A 20,987-nucleotide genomic window follows, 5' to 3' on the forward strand; every position below is an offset into this window, starting at 1 on the left:
ATATGTCCCAACTTCCATGAACATTGATACTTTTCCCCAGAGCATCTTGAGGACTAGTATTCCATAAAACATTTTGGAAATTGCTTCCTAACCACAGTGCATCCTAGTGTGCAGCATTTGAGGATAGCAGTGTGGAGTGCCCTTGGTGTATTTTCAGTTTCAGTGAAAGAATGGGGCAAATAATGAATTAAGGAGTAATTGCATTCCCTAAGTTGTGTGAGATCCATTTATCTAAAGTGAAGATGAATGCTGAACAATAATCAAATAAATTAGGACTGTCTAGACAACGAGTCTGTTGAATTCAGGGCAAATTGAAGTTAATTGTTAGCTTTTATCTATTTATCATTTGAGACAGTTCTGTCTTTTTAGCTTATCAAAGGGATCAGAAGATTTGGCATTTTCAAAAGCAGGTAATTATTTCTCTGAAAGGAAGCACAAAATACAGATGGGTATAGATATAGGTAGGTAGATAGATAGATGATAGATAATAAGAATGGCTGTATTGTATGTATGTATGTATCGGGGACAAGTTTGTGTGCACATTGATATTCTCCATTCTCTTTTGCTAAAAAAGCGTAATACTGGTTCAAAGACCAGAAAATGTACTAGTAGTATTAAGAATCTGCGAATTTACTTGGGCATAAAGGTTTAAGTGACCAGGCACCCTGTCCTTGTCAGTCTTTCTTAGTTGCTTGAGATAAATATAATCTAAGTCGCATTAGAAACTTCCCCGTTGCCCTCATCCAGGTGAGCATGGTTTTCTTTTCTTGGTATGTGGTTCCTCTGTTCATTGCAATGAGTGTTTGAGCACCTGCAGCACGGTAGGCTCTATTCTAAGGATGCAAAGGTGTCTAACACATATAACACACTAGTTAAGAGGCAGATCTCTGGGCAAGCGGTCATGTTGCCTTGGACAAGGGCAAAAGGCCACAATGGTTTGGACAAGAGTGGCTAAGATTGCAGTGGTTGGAAGCAGCAGATGTATATAGAGTGCCAGGTGGTGATCTGTGCTAAGAAGAAAAATACAGCAGCTTGTGACAGATGATTATATCACTTGTCTGTATTGAAAGTGGGGTCACTGGACATTTTTCATGAGGAATATGCTACATTTCAAGGTTTGTTCTAATCATTTGTTGTAGAAGGAAAATCAATAATTGAACTGGAAAGGGTAGCACGAGTCAAGTGGACAAATTTCTCTTTTTTCATAATGTGAATGTACTTGAAGAAGTAAGGTAAAGGAAAGAGCCCTTGGTGAGGTAGAGAAGGCAGGGGTACAGATTTATAGCCCAGGAAGCAAAGCACCATTTCGTCAAAGCCTTCGTTGCTGATATTAATTCCTTCTCCAGGTGCGCTGTGTGGCTTAAATCATTTCCTATCCCATTTCTGTGGGGTTGTAACCGTCTCAGGACATTGGAAGCACTGCAGAATCTGTGGAAACACAGTTTCCATGGGCAGTGGCTTTAAGAAGCTGGAGCTTGGTTTGAGGTTGCCATGGCAACAGCACTGCTGGCTGGATACATCATCTCACCCAGGCTCTCCTGATCTAATAATCAGGATTAACGATTGCCTGAACTCTCATATGAGGTGTGCTTTTAGCAGACTTGGTTTTTTTTTTTTTTTTAAACCTCTCTAATAAATCCATTAACCTATTTTATGTTGGTTTCTCTAAAACCCAAATGGTTGAAGAGAAACCAGAAGAGGAATTATATTGTTGGTTTTTTAAAATAAATTTATTTATTTAATTTATTTATTTTTGGCTGCATTGGGTCTTCGTTGCTGGGTGTGGGCTTTCTCTAGTTGCAGAGAGCCGGGGCTACTCTTTGTTGCGGTGCGCGGGCTTCTCATTCTGGTGGCTTCTCTTGTTGCAGAGCACAGGCTCTAGGCGCGGGCTTCAGTAGTTGTGGCTCGCAGGATCTCGAGTGCAGGCTCAGTAGTTGCGGCGCACGGGATTAGTTGCTCCGCGGCATGTGGGATCTTCCCGGATCAGGGCTTGAACCCGTGTCCCCTGCACTGGCAGGTGGATTCTTAACCACTGCGCCACCAGGGAAGCCCATATTGTTTTAAACTCATCATCCCTATTTAAAATACTTAATTGCAAAGTGATTAAAGTTTCTCTTGTGCCATAATCTGCTATTTTCCCTTTTTCAGGTTTTTGCATTTTGAAAGTGATCAGATCCTTATATACATAATAGGGCCTTAACAAACTCTGTGCATTTAGCTTCTCCAGGCTCTCTACTGTCACAGAAAACCACAGGACATTTGGGAGTTCGGGGCTCTTTTCCTCCTAATGGGCTCAGTTTGCCATGATTTGGGAGAGGAAGAGCTCTTGGTGCAGGTGCAGGGATATTTTGCCAGTGCCCGCCTAGACCTCTTCCTTCAAACACACCCATGGGAGATTCACAGGCTAGACACTAGGACACTTGAGAGTCTAGGACACCAATGAATCTCATACACTTGCTGATCTAATAGACTCTCTCCCAGACTTGTTTACCCTTCCCCTCTCTGACCTGAGGCCAGGAGTCTATAGGTCTGACAGTGTGTGTTGGAGCCAGCTTCTACTGTCATGAAAGGACTGATCCTGACTGAACACTTCTCTTCCCAGTTTCGCGGTCAATGATATCACATTGGTAGTAATCACACTGGTGATTTTGAATCAGCCAAATGCTGCAAATGAGGAGTCCGCTCGATCCCCTGAGGCCAGGGATGGTTGTTAACCACTTACCAGCGTGCCCCTGTGCTAAACCCTTTCCCTGTCTTGGAGGTGGGGAGGGGTGCCAAGAGAGGTGGGTGGGAAGCAGGCTTCATCTATTGTCCTAGATTCTATGTGGCCATTAAATGATAGAAAATGAATGACAGGAAGAGCTATAATGCACAATGCTCTCAGCTTTGGCTAATCTATATTTCTTTGGAACAAGATGAAATAGGTTTAATATGAGATTTTCTCTTTTCATAACAAATATTTGATTTGAAAGTAAAAAAATATTTGATTATAAAATCTGTTTTTTAGTAGCTACATTGTATTTGGTGACTTACCTTCAGACTTGAAAACCTTTCCTTTTCTAACAATTTTATCCCATTTACCAAAAAAAAAAAAAAAAAAGACAGGCTTTTATTTATTTATTTTGAAATTTATGTCAAAAGCCCTTAAACTAATCTGTGGAGTTGACATACGATTTTTTTTCTATAAGTGATTACTGAATTTTGTAGTGAGGGGAGGGTAGAATGCATAGTGATACACAGAATAATAACAAAAAAGAATTGAGGAATATAATTCAAGATGCCTGCTTCAAGATGTAAGCAGACATTATCTTAGTTTTTTTTTTTCCTTTCGAATCAACAGACAGCCACAGTCGATATATTAGAAAAAGCCTTTCTGGACTGCAAGTGTTTGCCTGTGCTTATTTATGACTTACTGAGTTATTTATTCAAAATTAGTTATTAGTTATTATTCAAAAATAACTTTTTCTAATGGCATCTTGATTATATTTCCATATTCTGTATTTTCTAGCTTTAAGTTATCATGGAAGTTCCTTATCAGTCTTCTTCACAATAAACATGCAAACTGAAACATTAGCCCCCCCCCAATTTATTCAGCATCTTAGAAAAAATATTTTTCTAAATGACTTAAATCTTCCCCCTTCAAATTCCAAGACCTTTTGGAAACCATTTTTCTGGAATCCCTTTTAAATGTTTTAAACATGTTCCTTATTTCTCAAACTAAGAGCTTAAACTTTCCTTGCCAAGATAGGGCCAATCATTTTCCTGTAATGCAGAGACAACCATTTTTTTTTCAGCTTTTTTTTTTGTTTGTTATTTTGGGAATTTTTTTTTCAACATCTTTACTGGAGTATAATTGCTTTACAATGGTGTGTTAGTTTCTGCTGTATAACAAAGTGAATCAGTTATACATATACATATATCCCCATATCCCCTCACTCTTGCGTCTCCCTCCCACCCTCCCTATCCCACCCCTCTAGGTGGTCACAAAGCACCGAGCTGATCTCCCTGTGCTATGCGGCTGCTTCCCACTAGCTATCTATTTTACATTTGGTAGTGTGTATATGTCCATGCCACTCTCTCACTTTGTCCCAGCTTACCCTTCCCCCTCCCCGTGTCCTCAAGTCCATTCTCTACGTCTGCGTCTTTATTCCTGTCCTGCCCCTAGGTTCTTCAGAACCTTTTTTTTTTTTTAGATTCCATATATACGTGTTAGCATACAGTATTTGTTTTTCTCTTTCTGACTTACTTCACTCTGTATGACAGACTCTAGGTCCATCCACCTTTTTAATTTTGTTTATATCCTTAAATGCCAAAGTGCGAAATGACCTTTGTCACCGGTGTGCTCATTTGTCCTGGCTCAGCTAGCTCTGCTTCCCTCCCCTCCTTTAGCCTCTGGAGTAGTGTTGATTTACTATTGGCACTGAACCCCACTCACCAAACTTGTTTAGAATTACACAGTAGATTCAATTTTATTAAGGCTGCAGCCTTATAAGCGAGGGTGTAAGAAGTAAAAATGTTCACTTTTCAGGAGACTTTGTTGTGGGCATATCAGGCACTTGGTATCCTTATCTGGAATATGGGGTAATGAAATCTATTCTGAAGAATGGTTGTGAGAGGCAACAGGAAAGGCACCTGAAATTGATCTGTAGGATGTAAAGTGCTAAACCAACTGCCAGGCTGCCTCCGGGGGCTGGACAGCTGCAGGTCCCACTGCTGCTGGAATTCAGAGCCACCTCTGCTTCTCTTTAGAAGAGGAGCTACTCGAGTAATTCTAGCAAACCCAAGGGTGTTTTTCTCTATCTAACTGGTTTATGGTTAGACTGACTAAGGAGAACTGGGAAGAAATTCAACTTTTTGCATCTTGAGTTTCTCTGCTTTTAAATATCGAGTGGTGCTTTGAGCCTAAAAATTATTCATATCTTTTGACCTAGTAATCTCCATTCTAAGACTTAATCCTACAGAAATAGTCAGACATAACAACAAAGATTTATGCATAAACATGTTTTTCATCACACCTTCATCCTTTTTTTCTATCATGGTCAGCAGAATAAACCTTTGGCTGTGTCCCAGAAAACACATTGCACCAAGGTTTGCAGACATTAGTTTGCATTTATTTAAAGTGTCACGGGATGCCTTTCTCTGTAAGCAGATTCCAAACATTCGTTGCACACCTAAATCTTGGGTGGATGTCAGCAATGTAAGGGTACACTGTACTTGAAGGAGTCAAAAATGCATACAAACATTAGCAGACAGCAGTGCTGGATATTATGGTTTAGCCTCCCTGCATTTTAGATCTTACAGACCCAAACTCATCCTTGAGTCTGGCTATGTATATTTCATACCATTCTGTGTATGAACAAAATACTGTTGTCAGTCTGGCTCCTCTGAGAGCAGACATCAAGACATAACTAGCCATGTAAGAGGTTTATTGTAGGAAAAGCTGGTGAAGGATAAAGGGGAGAGAGAGCAGGAGGAGGCAAGTTGTTTTAAAAAAACAAACAAACGAAAAACCCAGGGTACTCCTGTATAATTTCCTATAATCTAGATTTTGTTGATTGCATCCCAGTGGTATTATTTAACATGTTTTTCTGGCCCCTAAGTATCAGATCTAGAGGCTGGATCACATTAGAATTTAGTTTGTTTGCTCCTTCCCTTTCTCCCCACCCTTCCTCCCTTCCTTCCTTCCTTCCTTCTTTCTAACTACTTCATACATGGTGGTATGTGCTTCCATTAAGAGGCAGGTAACATCTGGTTATCTCTCTTTTTTTTTTTTGTCATGTTAGCAGCTGTTGACAATCATTGCACCAGATCTATTAATTCATTAGGGGTTGCAAAATGCTGATGTTCTAATTATTCCTGTCTTCACTTATTAGCTAGCATACTTTTATACAGCGAAACCTCCCTTTGTTAGCTATTTGGTTGCTTCGAGGTTTGGTGCAAATAAGGAGGGTAGGATGAATGCCAAATTCTTTTTTGTTTTTTTAATGATAAGTTGGTTCCTTAGCATTCTCCAAAGGTGACCAATGAGAGGTTTTGTTTGTTTGTTTAGTATTATTATGAGTGGATTTAAGCCATTGCCTTTGTTATTTTTTATTTATTTATTTATTTATTTTTGGCTGCGTTTGGTCTTCCTTGCTGCGCGCGGGCTTTCTCTAGTTGCAGCCAGTGGGGGCTACTCTTTGTTGCGGTGCACGGGATCCTCATTGCGGTGGCTTCTCTTGCTGCGGAGCACGGACTCTAGGCACACGGGCTTCAGTAGCTGTGGCACGTGGGCTCAGTAGTTGTGGCTCGTGGGCTCTAAAGTGCAGGCTCAGGAGTTGTGGCACACAGGCTTAGTTGCTTAGCGCGGCATGTGGGATCTTCCCGGACCAGGGCTCAAACCCGAGTCCCCTGCATTGGTAGGCGGATTCTTAACCACTGTGCCACCAGGGAAGTCCCTGTTATTTTTACTTGATACTCAAATTGTTCCATCTCTGCCAGTGGGAGTTCACCTAGGTAGGTTTCTGAGGCTTTTTGTCACACTCCTCGTGGTCTCTGTTAGCCTCCTTGCTTTCTGGTGACTTGAGGTTCCAGACCCATCTTGTACATTTCCTGCCCTAAATTTGCACTTAATTTCATTGTTCTTTCATCTAAATTTCCTGATCTCCAGGCCCAAAACCCTGGATCTCAGTGACAGCAGCCTGATTACTCATTTGCTTTATTCTGCATTACATACATAATGGCCTCAAAATAATAGTTCTAATCCTAGCACCCACAAAATGATTACTGAAAAAAATGTTTGCAGCTCTTTTTTGTCTTTAGGATATATACCATTAGAACTGTCAAGTTACTGAGTTTTAAAATCACTAAGAATAGTTCCTCTCCTCAACCACTGGTATACATATTTAGGTATCATTTGTATCACTTTACTAATCTTATCCCTGGTGTCATTCTTATTTCTCTTTCACCCTAATATTCTAACATTTTTTTTCTCCTTGAAGTATGTTTATCTGTGTAGTCTGCTTCGTATTTTTTGTAATAGGAGGATAAAGATAACTAGGTATAAGATAGCATTTGAAGTGCAAAAATGTATTGATAGATTTAAAAATGTGTATACAGACATTTATTTCCTTACTCTGTGAGCTGAGCAGTCCCAGAAGCAATGATAGCCCAGCAGTGATGGGCACACCTAGAGCCCAGATCTTGATTTCTAATACTGTTCTCCAATAAAAGGAACCAAGGCTCAGTGAAGAAATAGCTGATTGTAGGGCTGGGCAGAGAAAGACAAAATGAGCCTGGAACATCTCTTAATGCCAGAAAGTAAGGAAGTGCTCAAGCACACGCATACACACAAAATGATGAAGGCACGTCAAAGGGACACAAGAGCTTCCCAGTGACCAAAGCTGAAACAATTTGAGCAACAAAATAAATAACATAGTATTGAACTATAACCCAAAGTATAAAACAACTATGTATGACTCCATAGGGATATAAGTCAGTGGTTAAGTAAATAAATAAATGGGAGAGAAGAGGCAAATCTCCTGTGCAGGTGAATTTCAAATCATTTATGTCAATACTCCACCCTCAAGGAAGTAGGACATACCTCCCTACTTCTTAAGTGCAGGCTGTACATAGACTTCCTTCCAAAGAGTATAGCATGGAAGGGGAAACAAAGAATAACTTTACAGTGGAGAAACCTGGCCAACATTACCTCAGCCAGGTGAACAAGATTAACATCAGTGATAAGTCATGTTGATAGCATGCACCCTTGATATAATGTTAATCCACAACATTTTCCTCTACTTTTCTGGTATTACTATACTTTTTTTTGTTTGTTTTTTGCTTTTTTTTTTTGGCTGTACCGTGTGGCTTGCGGGATCTTAGTTCCCTGACCAGGGATTGAACCAGGGCCACGGCAGTGAAAGAACAAAGTCCTAAACACTGGACTGCCAGGGGATTCCCTTACTATACTGGGTTTAAAAATCTATCTTTTATGAAGGTTTTTGTTTATGAGTGAAAGCCTGTACTCAGCTTTGAGCCAATAAATAAAGTATGAAACATGGTTCCTGCCTTTGGTAACTTTTAATCTAGTGGGGAAAACATGATCTAGCAAGCATGTAATCCAGGTATAAATGATAGGAGGTCATTATAGGGGGGTTTTAAATTGAGAAAAGCACAGAGATACTGGGGGCTGGTGTAAGCCAGGGGGAATTTCCAGGAAAACATACTTCTGTTTATATAATCAGGATTTCTAGAAGAGTGGTGTGATAAGGGTTGATTTAGGGGTTCAACAAATTCCCTTACATATGATTATCACCAAAACCCCCAAAATATATTTTTTAAATTATTACATTTTTTCAACCAACCTTATGATAGATAATAAAATTAACTTATGATAGATAATGTAATATATGCTAGATTATAAAATTGGTGGCTCAGTTCATCACAATGTGCTCAGAATTTATTAGATAGCACAGTCAATGAATTGTGTCTGATACCTGCATTTATATTATATGTAGACCTGTTTAAATGTTGAATGTTTCACATGTAGGTGTTAATATGTTCCTTGACTTTGTTTTCCTTTTTTTCCTTTTAGGATTATCTGCCGCCAAACTCTTAGCAGAACATGAAGTTAATGTTTTGGTTTTAGAAGCCCGGGACAGAGTTGGAGGAAGAACATACACAGTGAGGGTAAATGATTTTAATACTTACATATAAAATCTCACACAAACTAGAGATGGGGTCACTGGAAGTCACAGAGCTGGAGGAAATCTCAAGAGTTTCTGCAGTTAAGCCGTTGGTCCTCCATAACCCTAAACTACTGCATTAAATAAGTATCTGTTCTTTTCAACAAGCACCCACCAAAGAGTGACAGCTTCTGACCTTCAGTAGCTTACATTCTAGTGAAGAAAACAAACGTGAACAAATAACTTCAATACAGCGTCATCATTTCCATACTAGAGACCTAAATAGAGTAGATAGCGTCTCAGGTGAGGTTACGGTTTGTCTGGACTTGAAGTGACTGTACATTCACCACACACACACACACACACACACACACACACACATACACACACAGAGACATACACACACAGTATAGGTTCCTTATTTATTTATCCAAGAATACACAACTTAAAAGAAGTGTGACCACAGTAAGCAGAGGCAAATGTAGCATATTTCTGTGTAGCTTTTTCCTTAGTCCTTGTTCCCTAAGAGGTGTGCTGCTCCAGTGGGGTCAGCTAGACATGAGAAGGAAGCCCAGTTCTTGCTACATCATTGCCTTTTTATACTTGGGCTTACATCACCATTTTGGACAAATGCATGCTAACTGGTGTTTACAACTATTTGAAGAAATGGTTGCAGGATGTTGAAATCTGGAACTGATGAAAGTACACAGGGAAGGATGTAAGGTAGAAAGGAAATACGGACAAAGATGGAAGTTTGGGGAACATGCAGATTTAAAGGGAGTGCAGAGGCAGAGGAGCCAGAGAGAAGCAGTGGAGCCTGGGGAGGAAGACCAGATTAGGACAGTGCCATGAAAATCAGCAGAGGAAAGAGAAGGGATGATAAATGGAATCAGATGCCAGGGGCATTTGACACAGGATGAAGGCTGAGTAGGGGCCCTTGTGTTTGGCATTTAGAAGGTCACTAATGAGCCCCTTGCAGAGCACAGAAACAGAGCGTTAAAGGCTGGGGATTGGCAGTAAGGACAAAACCAGACTGTTGAAGTGACTGGAAGGAGAGGAAGCATCTATCTAATTAGAAGACGTGTCAGATTTATAACAGAATGGCTTATGCAGTGATAATAACAATGGGTTAAGCAATACAAACATTCAGTTATTTTACATAAGAAGAAGTCTGGTGGTAGGTAGTCCAGGCTGGTGCAGGGGTTCAGCTTTGTCATCGAATCTTTAGGCTCTTTCTGTCTTTCTGCTCAGCCATTCTTTTCCTGTTGGCTTATTGCCTAATGGTAACCAGATGGCTGCAGCATCTGTCAGCATCAAGTCCTCATTCACGGCAGGAAAGAGCGTGAAGAGGCGGCCCCAGTCTTATCTGCAACAAAGCCTTTCTTTTACCAGAAGACCCCAGCAGACATTTGCTTTAGTCTCATTGGCTAGGTTTGGGACACACAGCTACCCTGAGCTGCTAGGGAGCCTGGGAAAGCAAGTCTTTAACATTTCCAGGCTGCGTAATAGAAGCAGGCATGGGAAAGGGGGAATATAAATGGATATGAAATAGCCAACCAACATCTGAACTAGGATATTGTACCAGCCGTTTCAGTCACACCAAGCCAAGCTCCCCTTCTGTCATTCACTTTCTGCCTTTTTAGATGTACAGGGATGTATCATAAGCCTATTTTTACCTTACTCAGCTCTAAGAGTACCCTACAGCCTTGCTACTCAAAGTAACCTGTGGGCCAGCAGCCTCGGAATCACCCTGGAACTTGATAGAAATGCAAAATCTCAGGCCCTGCCCCAGACCTGCTGGATCTGACTCTGCATTTTGATAAGATCCGTAGGGGATGCTACAGAAGTGCTGCTCTTTGGTGGATGCTCGCTTGCTTTAAATTAATGTGAATCCAGATTAATTGCATTTGGAGAATTTGAGTACCTCCTCAGATGTAGTCCTCTGGGAGGCTATTGGTCTGGGAGTGAGGAGACTGGGATTCTGGCCCCTGTACTGGCCCGACACGCTGTCATACCTTGGGTAAGTACTCTTAGCACTTTACATGTCACTTTTCTCATCTGGGCAGTGAGATATAATCTAAATGTACTTGAAGCTCCCCCCAACTTCAAGTTCTAATGGAAGGCAATGCGTTGTAGTGCAAAAGAAAGATTGCATATTCTGCCTCTACCAGCTTGTTAGATACGATTCTCCTGTCATTTTCTGAAAAACATTCCTTTATGTTGGAGATAGGTATTAAGTTGTCCCTTTGCCCTACTTTTCTTATCTCTAAAACCTTTTGGTTATTAAATAGGAGCATCTGTCGTGTTGCGGATTTTTCAGTTAAGAACAAGTCTCTTTGTACAAGGGAAATGAGAATTCCAACATGCTTATCCCCATCTATGCTATTGTCCCAGGCTGCTTTTTCATGCTACATCATTTATATATGTCAGAACCATACAGGAACTATTGCGTATTAGGCATCATATTAAAATTCCCTTTAGGTATGTGAGAGAGGAACTCTGAAATGCTTAGAAAGTAGGACTTGACATCTATAAGATTTCAAATAAATAGAAGGGAAAAAGCGGGGGGTGCTTTACAAAGCAGGGACAGAAATGGTATTTAATCAGAAACTGAATTTAATATTGTTACAGTTGCTTCTACTAGCATAATCAATTAGGATTTGGGGAGGAGATGCCATAAAAATTACTCTGGATCTTTAAGTATCGAAATGTCAAATTTGATATTGTCACTTGGCAACTGTTCAGATAGATCTTCTATTTGTTCAGAACTTCCCAATTTTTCCTAGTGTGATTCCCCCATAATTCTTCAGGACCAAATTAATTAAGTTGAAATGCCTGCAGGGCCTACCACAGGGTTGGTGTATTTGTTTCCTAATATAGTTGCGTGTTTGTGGCCTCTTCAAAGGCTGAATAATGAGATCAAACGCAAGATCCTAAAGTCTGAGGGGCAACATAGCAGAATATGGTATTACAGTTCCAGTATCTTCATGCTGAATCTGGGGCACCTCCTTTCAAATGTTTCGACTTTGTAAAGAAGCATTCTGTAAAATGCCTCACGCTTTTTGCTACTTCACTTAGGATTATTTACTTTAAATAGTGTCTGTGTTCTAAAGACATCTTTTTTGGAAACTCCCAAGAATTCTATTACTGTCTTTGTTAAATTTTATTGGAATACTGACTTCAGTTTTGTGCTTCCTGTCTTGAAAAGGATGTTGGAGGCTAGAGAAGGTTTGGAGCACAACACCAATAGTTAGTAAAAGGGAAAGTTAGGATTATATGAGGGACAGATGAAAGAAGTCAAAGGAACACATCACTTCTGGTATCATGGCAGAGTGGAAGCCTGATTGACTCTCCCTCTTAAAATAAAATGCTGAATAAAATATACTGTGCTGCCCTGAAGTTGGAAGTTTGAAGATCTCCTGGATGTTGAACAGACATCTGAGACTTCACACATCCAAACTGAATTTCTTTTCTTCTTCATCAAGAACACTATTCTAGGGACTTCCCTGGTGGTCCAGTGGTTAAGACTCTGCACTTCCACTGCAGGGGGCACGGGTTCGATCCCTGGTCGGGGAACTAAGATCCCGCATGTCGTGTGGCATGGCCTAAATAAATAAATAAATAAATAAATAAAATAAAAATTAAAAGCTTATCCCCAGCACAAGAAACCATGAACAAAATGAAAGGCAGCCAACCAGTATGGTAGATAATATTTGGAAACCATCTATCTGATAAGGGGTTAATAACAAATTATAAGGAACTCATACAACTCAATAGCAAAATAAAACAAAAGAAACAGGAGCTTCCCTGGTGGCGCAGTGGTTAAGAATCTGCCTGCCAATGTAGGGAACATGGGTTCGAGCCCTGGCCCGGGAAGATCCCACATGCCACGCAGAGCAGCTATGCCTGTGTGCCACAACTACTGAGCCTGCGCTCTAGAGCTTGCGAGCCACAACTACTGAGCCTGCGTGCCTAGAGCCCGTGTTCTGCCACAAGAGAAGCCACCGCAATGAGAAGCCTGTGCACCACAACGAAGAGTAGCCCCCGCTCTCCACAACTAGAGAAAGCCCGCGTGCAGCAACGAAGACCCAACACAGCCAAAACTAAACAAACAAATAAATAAATAAATTTATATTTAAAAAAAGAAACAAACAAAACCAATAAACTGATTTTTTTTAAAAAAAGAACACTATTCCAGCAGCCTTCCCCATAAAGGAGGATGGCAACTCCCAAAAAAACTGGGAGTCATGTTCAACACTGTGAGACCCCACATTCATTCTGTCAGGAAATTCTTTTGGCTCTGCCTTCAAAATATACCCAGAATTCAACCCTTCCCTCCGCTTCCGTGGTGCCCACCTGTGGGAGCCACCATGACCTCTAGGGCAGATTATTGCAATAGCCTGTTAAGTAATTTCCCTGCTTTTTACCCTTGCCCCTTATAATCTAAGTGTGACAGCCAGAATGAGCCTTTCAAACCTAAGTCAGATCTTGGCATTTCTGTGCTCAAAACCTTCTAAAGGCTGCCCTTCTCACTCAGAGTAAAAGCCAGTGTCCTTTCAATGTCTTGTGACACGTACCATGATCTGCCCCCTTCTCCCCCACCCCCGCCCTGCAACTTCTCTACTCTCATCTCCAGTTCTCTTTTCCTTGCTCACTCTGTTCCAGACACATTGGCCTGTGTTTTTTGAACACACCAGGCAGATTTCTCCCTTAGAATCTTTGCAGTGGCTCTTCCTTCTGCCAGGAATGCTCTTGTCCCAAATATGCACATGGATAACTCCCACACCTCCTTCAAGCCTTTTACGCAAATATCACCTTTTCTCAGAGGCCTACATGTCCCTTGTATTTGAAGCTGAAATCTTTCCTTCTTTCCTCTGCAGTTTCAATCTGCCTTGTCCTTCTCTAGTTGTTTTTTTTTTCTTTTTCACTGTTGTTATCAACTTCTAAGATATTTATTATGTTTGTGGTTCATTTTCTGTCTCTTCCTACTAAATGAAAGCCCCTTGAGAGCAGGGATTTTTATTTTGTTCACTCATGTAACAGAAGTTTCTTGAACAGTACCTGGCACCTTGTAGGCACTCAAGATATAGTTGTTGAATGAACTAATGAATCCCCAAAGCAAAGTAAAAACATGAAGCCTAGGGATTAAATGAGCTCAAAATTTGACTTTCACCTTGAATGTCTACTGAACCCTGAAGACTCTGCAATTCCACTGTGATGGCTGTATGGCATGCAAGGAACAGGAAATAAAATCCAGAACCTGTTGAAGGTAGGGAATTTAATAGGAAATACTCCAAACTGGAATCCCGTGTTCTATACTCTGTACATGAAAGTGAAAGAGAAATAAACCTTACCATTCTAAAAGGGAGAAAAATAAAGCTTGCCTTCATCCATGGCTTCAATCTAAATTTACACTACCTATATGGTATGAAAAACCTTGGACAGAATATTTAAAGTGCCAAGGTGGCTGGCAGAAATAGACTCAAATCGTTTCCACCCAGGCCTCAAATAACTTACACAGAAAAAGTTCTAAGGAAAATCAGCAACTCATAGTCAAAAGTGACAGCATACAAGGAAACAAGGCACTGGAGGAAAATAAATAGAAAAAATGATCCAGAAAGATTTTGCAATAGTTGAAGTATACACAGAATAAAAAATTACTGTAGCATGTTTTAAAGAAAAGACATGCTTAAAATTAGCAACAGGGAAAAGAAACTTGAAAAAAAATGATCAAGTAGTTTAAAAATAATTTCTAGAAATGAAAATGTACTGATTAAAATGAAAACACTCGGACAGATTAAACAGTGTATTAGACACAGCTGAAGTGAATGAGTGAACTAGGTCAGAAGGAATTATCTATAATGCAGTTCAGAGATAAAGATTGGAAAATACGTTATGTGGGGCAATGGCAGGAGCAGCTAAGACATGAAAGATAGTGTAATGATGGTATGAAAAAATAATGGCTGAAGATTTTCCAGCATTGTTGGAAGATACCAGGAAACCTAACAGGTCCACAGCATGAAAAAGGAAAAGAAATTCTCACCCGGACACAGAAGCTGCAGTATACCAAAGAAAAGAGATCTAAAAAAATTATTTTAAGTCTAAAAGTAATTTTTTTTAGAAAAGAGAAAGACAAATTATGCATACTCTGAAAAAAATCAATAATTAGACTTATGAGTGACCCTTCAACAGCAAAAATAGATGCCAGAAGGTAAACAATATCTTCACTGTTCTGAGAGAGAGAGAAAGAGAAAATAACCAGAATTTGTTGCTTGCTAGAACTATCTTTTTATCAGACTGACAAAAATAGAGAGCTTAGGACCCAGATTAGAGGAAATTATAAAGGCTGTGTTTTAAGAAGAAGGAAAATGATAACAAATAAAAGGTCTGAAATTTAAGAGGAGACAATGAGCAAAGATACTGGTAAATATTTAAATAAAATTCAGCAACATCAACAGAATAAAACAAAATATTGTCAAATTTGTTGGGAGACAAATAAACCTGAAGCAAGGTACTTTTATGGTTTACAGTTGATGCATGAAGGTTTTGTATTTTTCAGTAGAAAGATAATATATTGATAAGCTTTAGAATATATTAAGTATGCATGTTAATATAGCTAGAAAAAAAATAGGCCTGACAGTATAACTTCCAAACAAGTAAAAGAAAAACTTAAAACAAAAGGAAGAAAACCCTTAACCCAAAAGAAGAAAAGAAATCAGGCAGGAAACTGTTAAAGTGGGACAAATGGAAAGCCATAATAAAATAAGTAAAGTTAAGACATTTTAAAAGAAATAATAATATAAATGGGCTAAACTTCTCAGTTAAAAGGGGGGAAATGTCAGAATAAAGAGAGCTCTAACTGAAAGATGGAAAAAGAAATAGTATACAAATACTAATCTAAGCTATTTTAACTATATTAATATCAGACAAAATAAGGTTTAAACAAAAAAATGTTTCATTGAATTAAGTTTCAATACATAGTGATAAAAGACCCAGAAGACCGAACAATTCTGAACTTGTATATACTGAATAATGTAGCCTCAAAATATAAAGCAAAAATTGACAGGAATCAAAGCTAAATGCCCAATAGTGTAGGGGGGTTTTAACATACTTTTCTAAGTTAATAATAAATGAAGCAAACAAAGGCTGAGCACAATTAATCTTTTTCTAATGGACATGTATAAAACATGCATATTACTTAACAGAAGACTATGTTCTTTTCATGCAGAAATGGAAAATCTTTGAAAATCAACCATGTGCTAGGTCTTAAAGTAAGCCTCAAGGATTGATATCATATAATCCATATTCTTTGACCACAATGCAGTTATGACAGAAAGATAACTAAAAAAATTCCAGTTGTAGAAATTAAAACATGACAAAACTTTTAGAAACATAGATCTAGACAGAAATTGTAATGGAAATTTGAAAATACTTAAAACCGCACAATAATGGAAATACTAAAATAAAGTTGTGGGTGTAGCTAAAAACCATATTAGAGGAAGATTCATAGCCTAAATTTTTCTATTAGAAAAGAACAAAAGGCTCAATATGAATAAGCTAAGCATGCAAGGAATTAGAAAATTAAGAGTATAAAAAATCCAAAAAAGAGGAAAAAAGAGCATAAATCAATGGTATAGAAAATACTCAATGAAGATGATCAATGAAACAAAGGTTGATTCTTTGAAGAGTCCTATTAAAACTAGACAAGTGTCTGATAAGATTTTTCAAGGAAAAGGAAAAAGAGACATCTCTAAACAATAAAAGGGATGAAAATGAAGATATAACTACTGATACAATAAACAATAAATAAATGAAAAGAAGAGGTCATGAACTTTAAAGCAATAGTTTTGAAACATATGCAATGTATATACGATGAGAAAATATAATTTATAAAAAATAACACTGATTTAAGAAATAGAAAATGTGAGTAGTGCTTTAACCGCAAAATAAATTGAATCTGTAATTTAAAATTTTCCCACAATGAAAACACTAAGCCTAGATAGCTCTACAGGTGTGTTCTACCTAATGTTCAAAGAAGAGATTATTCTATTTATATATGAATGCTTTCTAGAGAATAGAAGAAAGTATGATTTCTAACTCATGAGATTAACAGTACTGTAATACAAGAAAACAGACAAGGGCTGGAGAAGGAAGGAGAATCATGGGGCAATCTCAGTCTCACTTATAAACACAGATATAAAAATTCTAAACAAAATGTTAGCAAAGCATATCTTGTAATGGAAAGATAATATCAGGTTATATTACCCCAGGAAGGGCAAGGTTGCATAATTCTAGACAATCGATTTTTTGGAAATAACAGATTAGGTAAATTATCCCAACCCTCCCACTACATATAAGGAGACTAGACAAATTGCACTGTGTACACAGGCACACACACACACACACACACACACACAAACACACACCTTCAAAGCATCAGAGAGCTAACAAGATAGTGAAGAATCACTAGACCAACATCCAGAAAACACTGACCTGCTTTTTCCCCTGGGGGTGGAGAGGTGGGAGTTTGCTGACCACTGAAGAAGCAAGTGAGGGACTGAGAAGTACTTTTCAAAAGTCTTACAAAGCTAGGGCAACTGGAGGTCAGGTCCAGAGCCCACCAAAGTGTGTGTATATGGAGGGATGTGTTGGTAAACTCCTTGTGCTTCGGGTTGGACTGCATCCTAGCGCTAAGGGTGAACAGCAAAGGGACTAGGTCACGTTGCATTTCAACCTGCCTTCAAATTGTCTCAGGCACACAAAATGCAATAAAGTTATCTAGTATTGTTAGCGTCCCCAGGTGCTGGGCAGAAGGAGACATAAATCCTCTCTGAGAAAGATATAATCCTCCCAGGATTCAGATAATTTCTATATTTTCTCAAATTCAATCAGTGGGATGCAATAAAAAATAATCAGGCAAACAAGGAGAAACGGCAACGCGAATTAGAACTGGTATAAACAACAAAATAGAAACAGACCCATAAGAAGTTATTACAAACACATGGAGGAATTATTACTCATCAATGCACAATTTTATTTTATTTTATTTATTAATTTTTTTTACAATTTATTGATTAAATCATGGGGAAATGTGTTACTAAAAAAGCTGGGGAAAATGGAAAAGTGCATTTAAGAAGAGGAAAGTAAATTTCGGTTTATGGAGGAAGGTTTGCATATTTATAAAATATTTTTTAGGTATATGAATCTTTTCATACCTTTTGGTACTCTTTTCCTATGATGCATTCTTCCCTGCCAAGTGTTTTAAAATAGGATCAGGAGCCCACCAGTGTGGGCTGATTGAAGATTTCATCTGCTGGAAATCAGAGAATTAGGCCTAATAAAACTCTGGGTGACCCCTCCAGCAACAACCCCAAAGAAAAGCATAGATAATAAAGCTAAATGCTTTGAAAAGAATCTAGATCGGCAGGGTGTACTACAGTGTTCTTTATTCTTTATGCGTGTTATTGCTGAATCAGCCTCACCAATAACTCGACAAATGGGATTGCTTAATGATGAGTGTACTATAGGGTTGGAGTAGAGGAGAAAGATTTGCTATTTTCAGTGGCACTTCATAAGAGAGATGTAAGGCACATTTAAATTGTAAAAAATAAACAGGGTTTTTTTTTTTTTTAACAGGGTTATTTTTTATAAGACATAGAAACATTTGTTTTAGAGTTCTAACTAAAGTCTTCTGGACACTTTTTCTGTTTCTACAGAACCAACATGTTGATTACGTAGACGTTGGCGGGGCTTATGTGGGACCAACGCAGAACAGGATCTTACGGTTATCTAAGGAACTGGGTTTAGAAACTTACAAAGTGAACGTAAATGAGCGTCTTGTTCAATATGTCAAGGTAAGCCTGATGTTTTACTCAACTGACCAATAGGGGAGCATTTTATTTGGGAAAGCATTTGGTTTTGTTTTTAAAAACAAGAAGAAAAGAAAGGCAGAGTACTGGGGGAGGCACCAGAAATAGACACACACACACACACACACACACACACAGAGCCCAGGCAGTCCCTGAGGCACCTATGAGGCAGTTCTAAGGCCCCAAGGAACACAGCAGTTTGAGGCCACTTCTTAAGACTTTGAATGGGTCATTCATCCTCATCCTTTGCATCCATTTCTTTGCACACTTTGGTAATTTTCTCTGCACCTAGCCATGACTCTTGGGAAGTCTAGCTCAGTTGTGCAGTTTCCTACTATTTAAACAAGAGATTGTTTAAACTCTAAGTTCTGATATCCACTCAAGAAACAGCAGCTGTTGCCCGTGTTATTCTTTCTTACTGAAGCCGAACGTGGAGCAGCTGGAGTCTGGAAATGTGCCTTGAGAAATCAAGTTTCCGATCTGACATTGTAGCCCATTTCCTGGAACTGGGGTTATTTACTCATTCTAATGCCAGGATTCCCACACCAGTAACCACATCACTTCTCAACAGACACATTTAAGCCTCCACTCCACCCCAGCAATCATGTGGGTCTGGCATCTTCAGGGCCTTTCAGAGCAGGGAATGAAGGATACTTGAAGTATATGCACACCGATGTGCAATCAGGGAGGCCAGGAATCTTGGGAAACTCTGATAGCTGGTCTGGGTTGGATTGGGATGCTTGGGAGAGTCTGGCAGTGAGACACATGAAAAAACAAACCAGTAGCCTTTAGAATAATGAGGTTCAGAGGTCAAGGGAGAAATGAAGAAACTACGAAAGAATTATACAAAGTGTTTATGAATGCTGGCTTCAATAGGCCATGATCAAAAAGGAAAAACTCCTTTGCTTCCCCACTTTGTCATCTCTGCACGGCATGTTGTTTACCCGGACTAGTAAGTGATAACAAAGGTAAGAGTAATAGCAACTAACCTTTATGGAGCACTTTTACCTGTATTATCATATTTAATGTAGGGAGAGAAACCAAATCCTTTGCACTCAACTGCTAATTAAACAGTCGTATAAATTCACTGTCTAGTCCAACTGGGAAGCATATGAGTCTGATGATTATCCTGGAATCTGAGCAAACTTATGCTCTACTTTACAGAGGAGAAAACTGAGGTTCAGTGAGGTAAAGTGACTTGAACAAAGGTATAAAACTAATAGTGGTCTGCCTACCCCCTGAGCACATGCTCTTCATGAATTTTAGGATTTACTTACAAATAAGCACGTATTTAAGATGCTAAACACTGTTCTTTTCATTTAAGACGATCTCATCTAATAAGAAGATGGAGAATAGAAATACTATTAGGGAATTCCCTGGCGGTCCAGTGGTTAGGACTTGGTGGTTTCACTGCTGTGGCCCAGGTTGGATCCCTGGTTGCAGAATTAAGATCCCGCAAGCCGCGCAGCACAGCAAATAAATAAATACTTACCATTAAACCGTCCTCTCACATACTTTACCCTGCCAAGGAACACATATTTTCACCCAAGGTAGATAGCAAAGTTAAGGTAAAAAACTAGTGCATCAGTAGAGGTTAATTTATTTTATCTGAATAAGTGCCTTGCTGCTAGTGTTTCTAATAAATCATATCATTTCTGCAATGAGAAATACTCAGGGTAGTGGATGTTTTTATAATGACCAGGAAACTAGAAAGTGAGGAGGCCAGATTAGGGAAAAAGCAGAAAGATATTCATCTAACTATTCCAGGTAAGACTGATAATAAACTGTATAGCAAAAAATAATTCCACTTATTTAAGAATACCTCAACTCTCACTGTTCTGTTCGCTTCTAGGGAAAAAATGGACTTCCCCCCCCCCCCCCGACATGATAGTAGATTGGGTTAATAATGCAAATTGTCTTTGTGACACTTTCTGCATCAGCTCTCGTGACAACCCCAGCTTCTGTAATCTAATACAGTGTATTCTTTTCTGTAAATAACACTGAAATGAAGTGGGTGAATCACTGGAAGATTGCCACTGTCTAGTTACACCAAGCCATATTCTTTATGATCCAGATTGCTTCAGCTCTTAAATTTTCCTGATGTGCAGCCTTAAAGAATGCCTCCATTGTTTCTTCTGTCAGCAGACTGTAGTGCATCCAGTTTCAACCTACTCTAGGATGATTTTTAGTGTTCACCAGAGAACTATTCTTGACCTTTGCTAGATTGTGTTTACAGTGCAAGTTTTGACATGACTATGTGGAGTTCCAAGCCTGAGCCTCAGAAGCACTGGGGACAGATGTTAGGTGGTGGTTTCCAACCTGTCCCTTCCCCCAGAGACTATCTGCTCCATTTTTAGAAGGTTCATATGGTTATGCTAAATTCATTCACTGTTTCAGTAAGTCGTTACTGGACAATCAACTCTGTACCAGATATTGTTGTAGGCTGGAAATA

General features: G+C 39.1%; 1 protein-coding gene across 1 annotated transcript in view; it reads left to right on the plus strand.

Moving 5' to 3' along the window:
- Nucleotides 1-20,987, plus strand: part of MAOA (monoamine oxidase A) — a 72,146-nt gene that overhangs the window by 9,967 nt on the left and 41,192 nt on the right. The window contains exons 2-3 of the mRNA XM_082446460.1: nt 8,576-8,670; nt 18,383-18,520. Of these exons, the coding sequence (XP_082302586.1) occupies nt 8,576-8,670; nt 18,383-18,520 (233 nt within the window). The remainder of the gene's footprint in view (nt 1-8,575; nt 8,671-18,382; nt 18,521-20,987) is intronic.

The sequence above is a fragment of the Balaenoptera physalus genome (genome assembly GCF_965194825.1).
Source record: "Balaenoptera physalus genome assembly, chromosome: X".
NCBI lineage: Eukaryota > Metazoa > Chordata > Mammalia > Artiodactyla > Balaenopteridae > Balaenoptera > Balaenoptera physalus.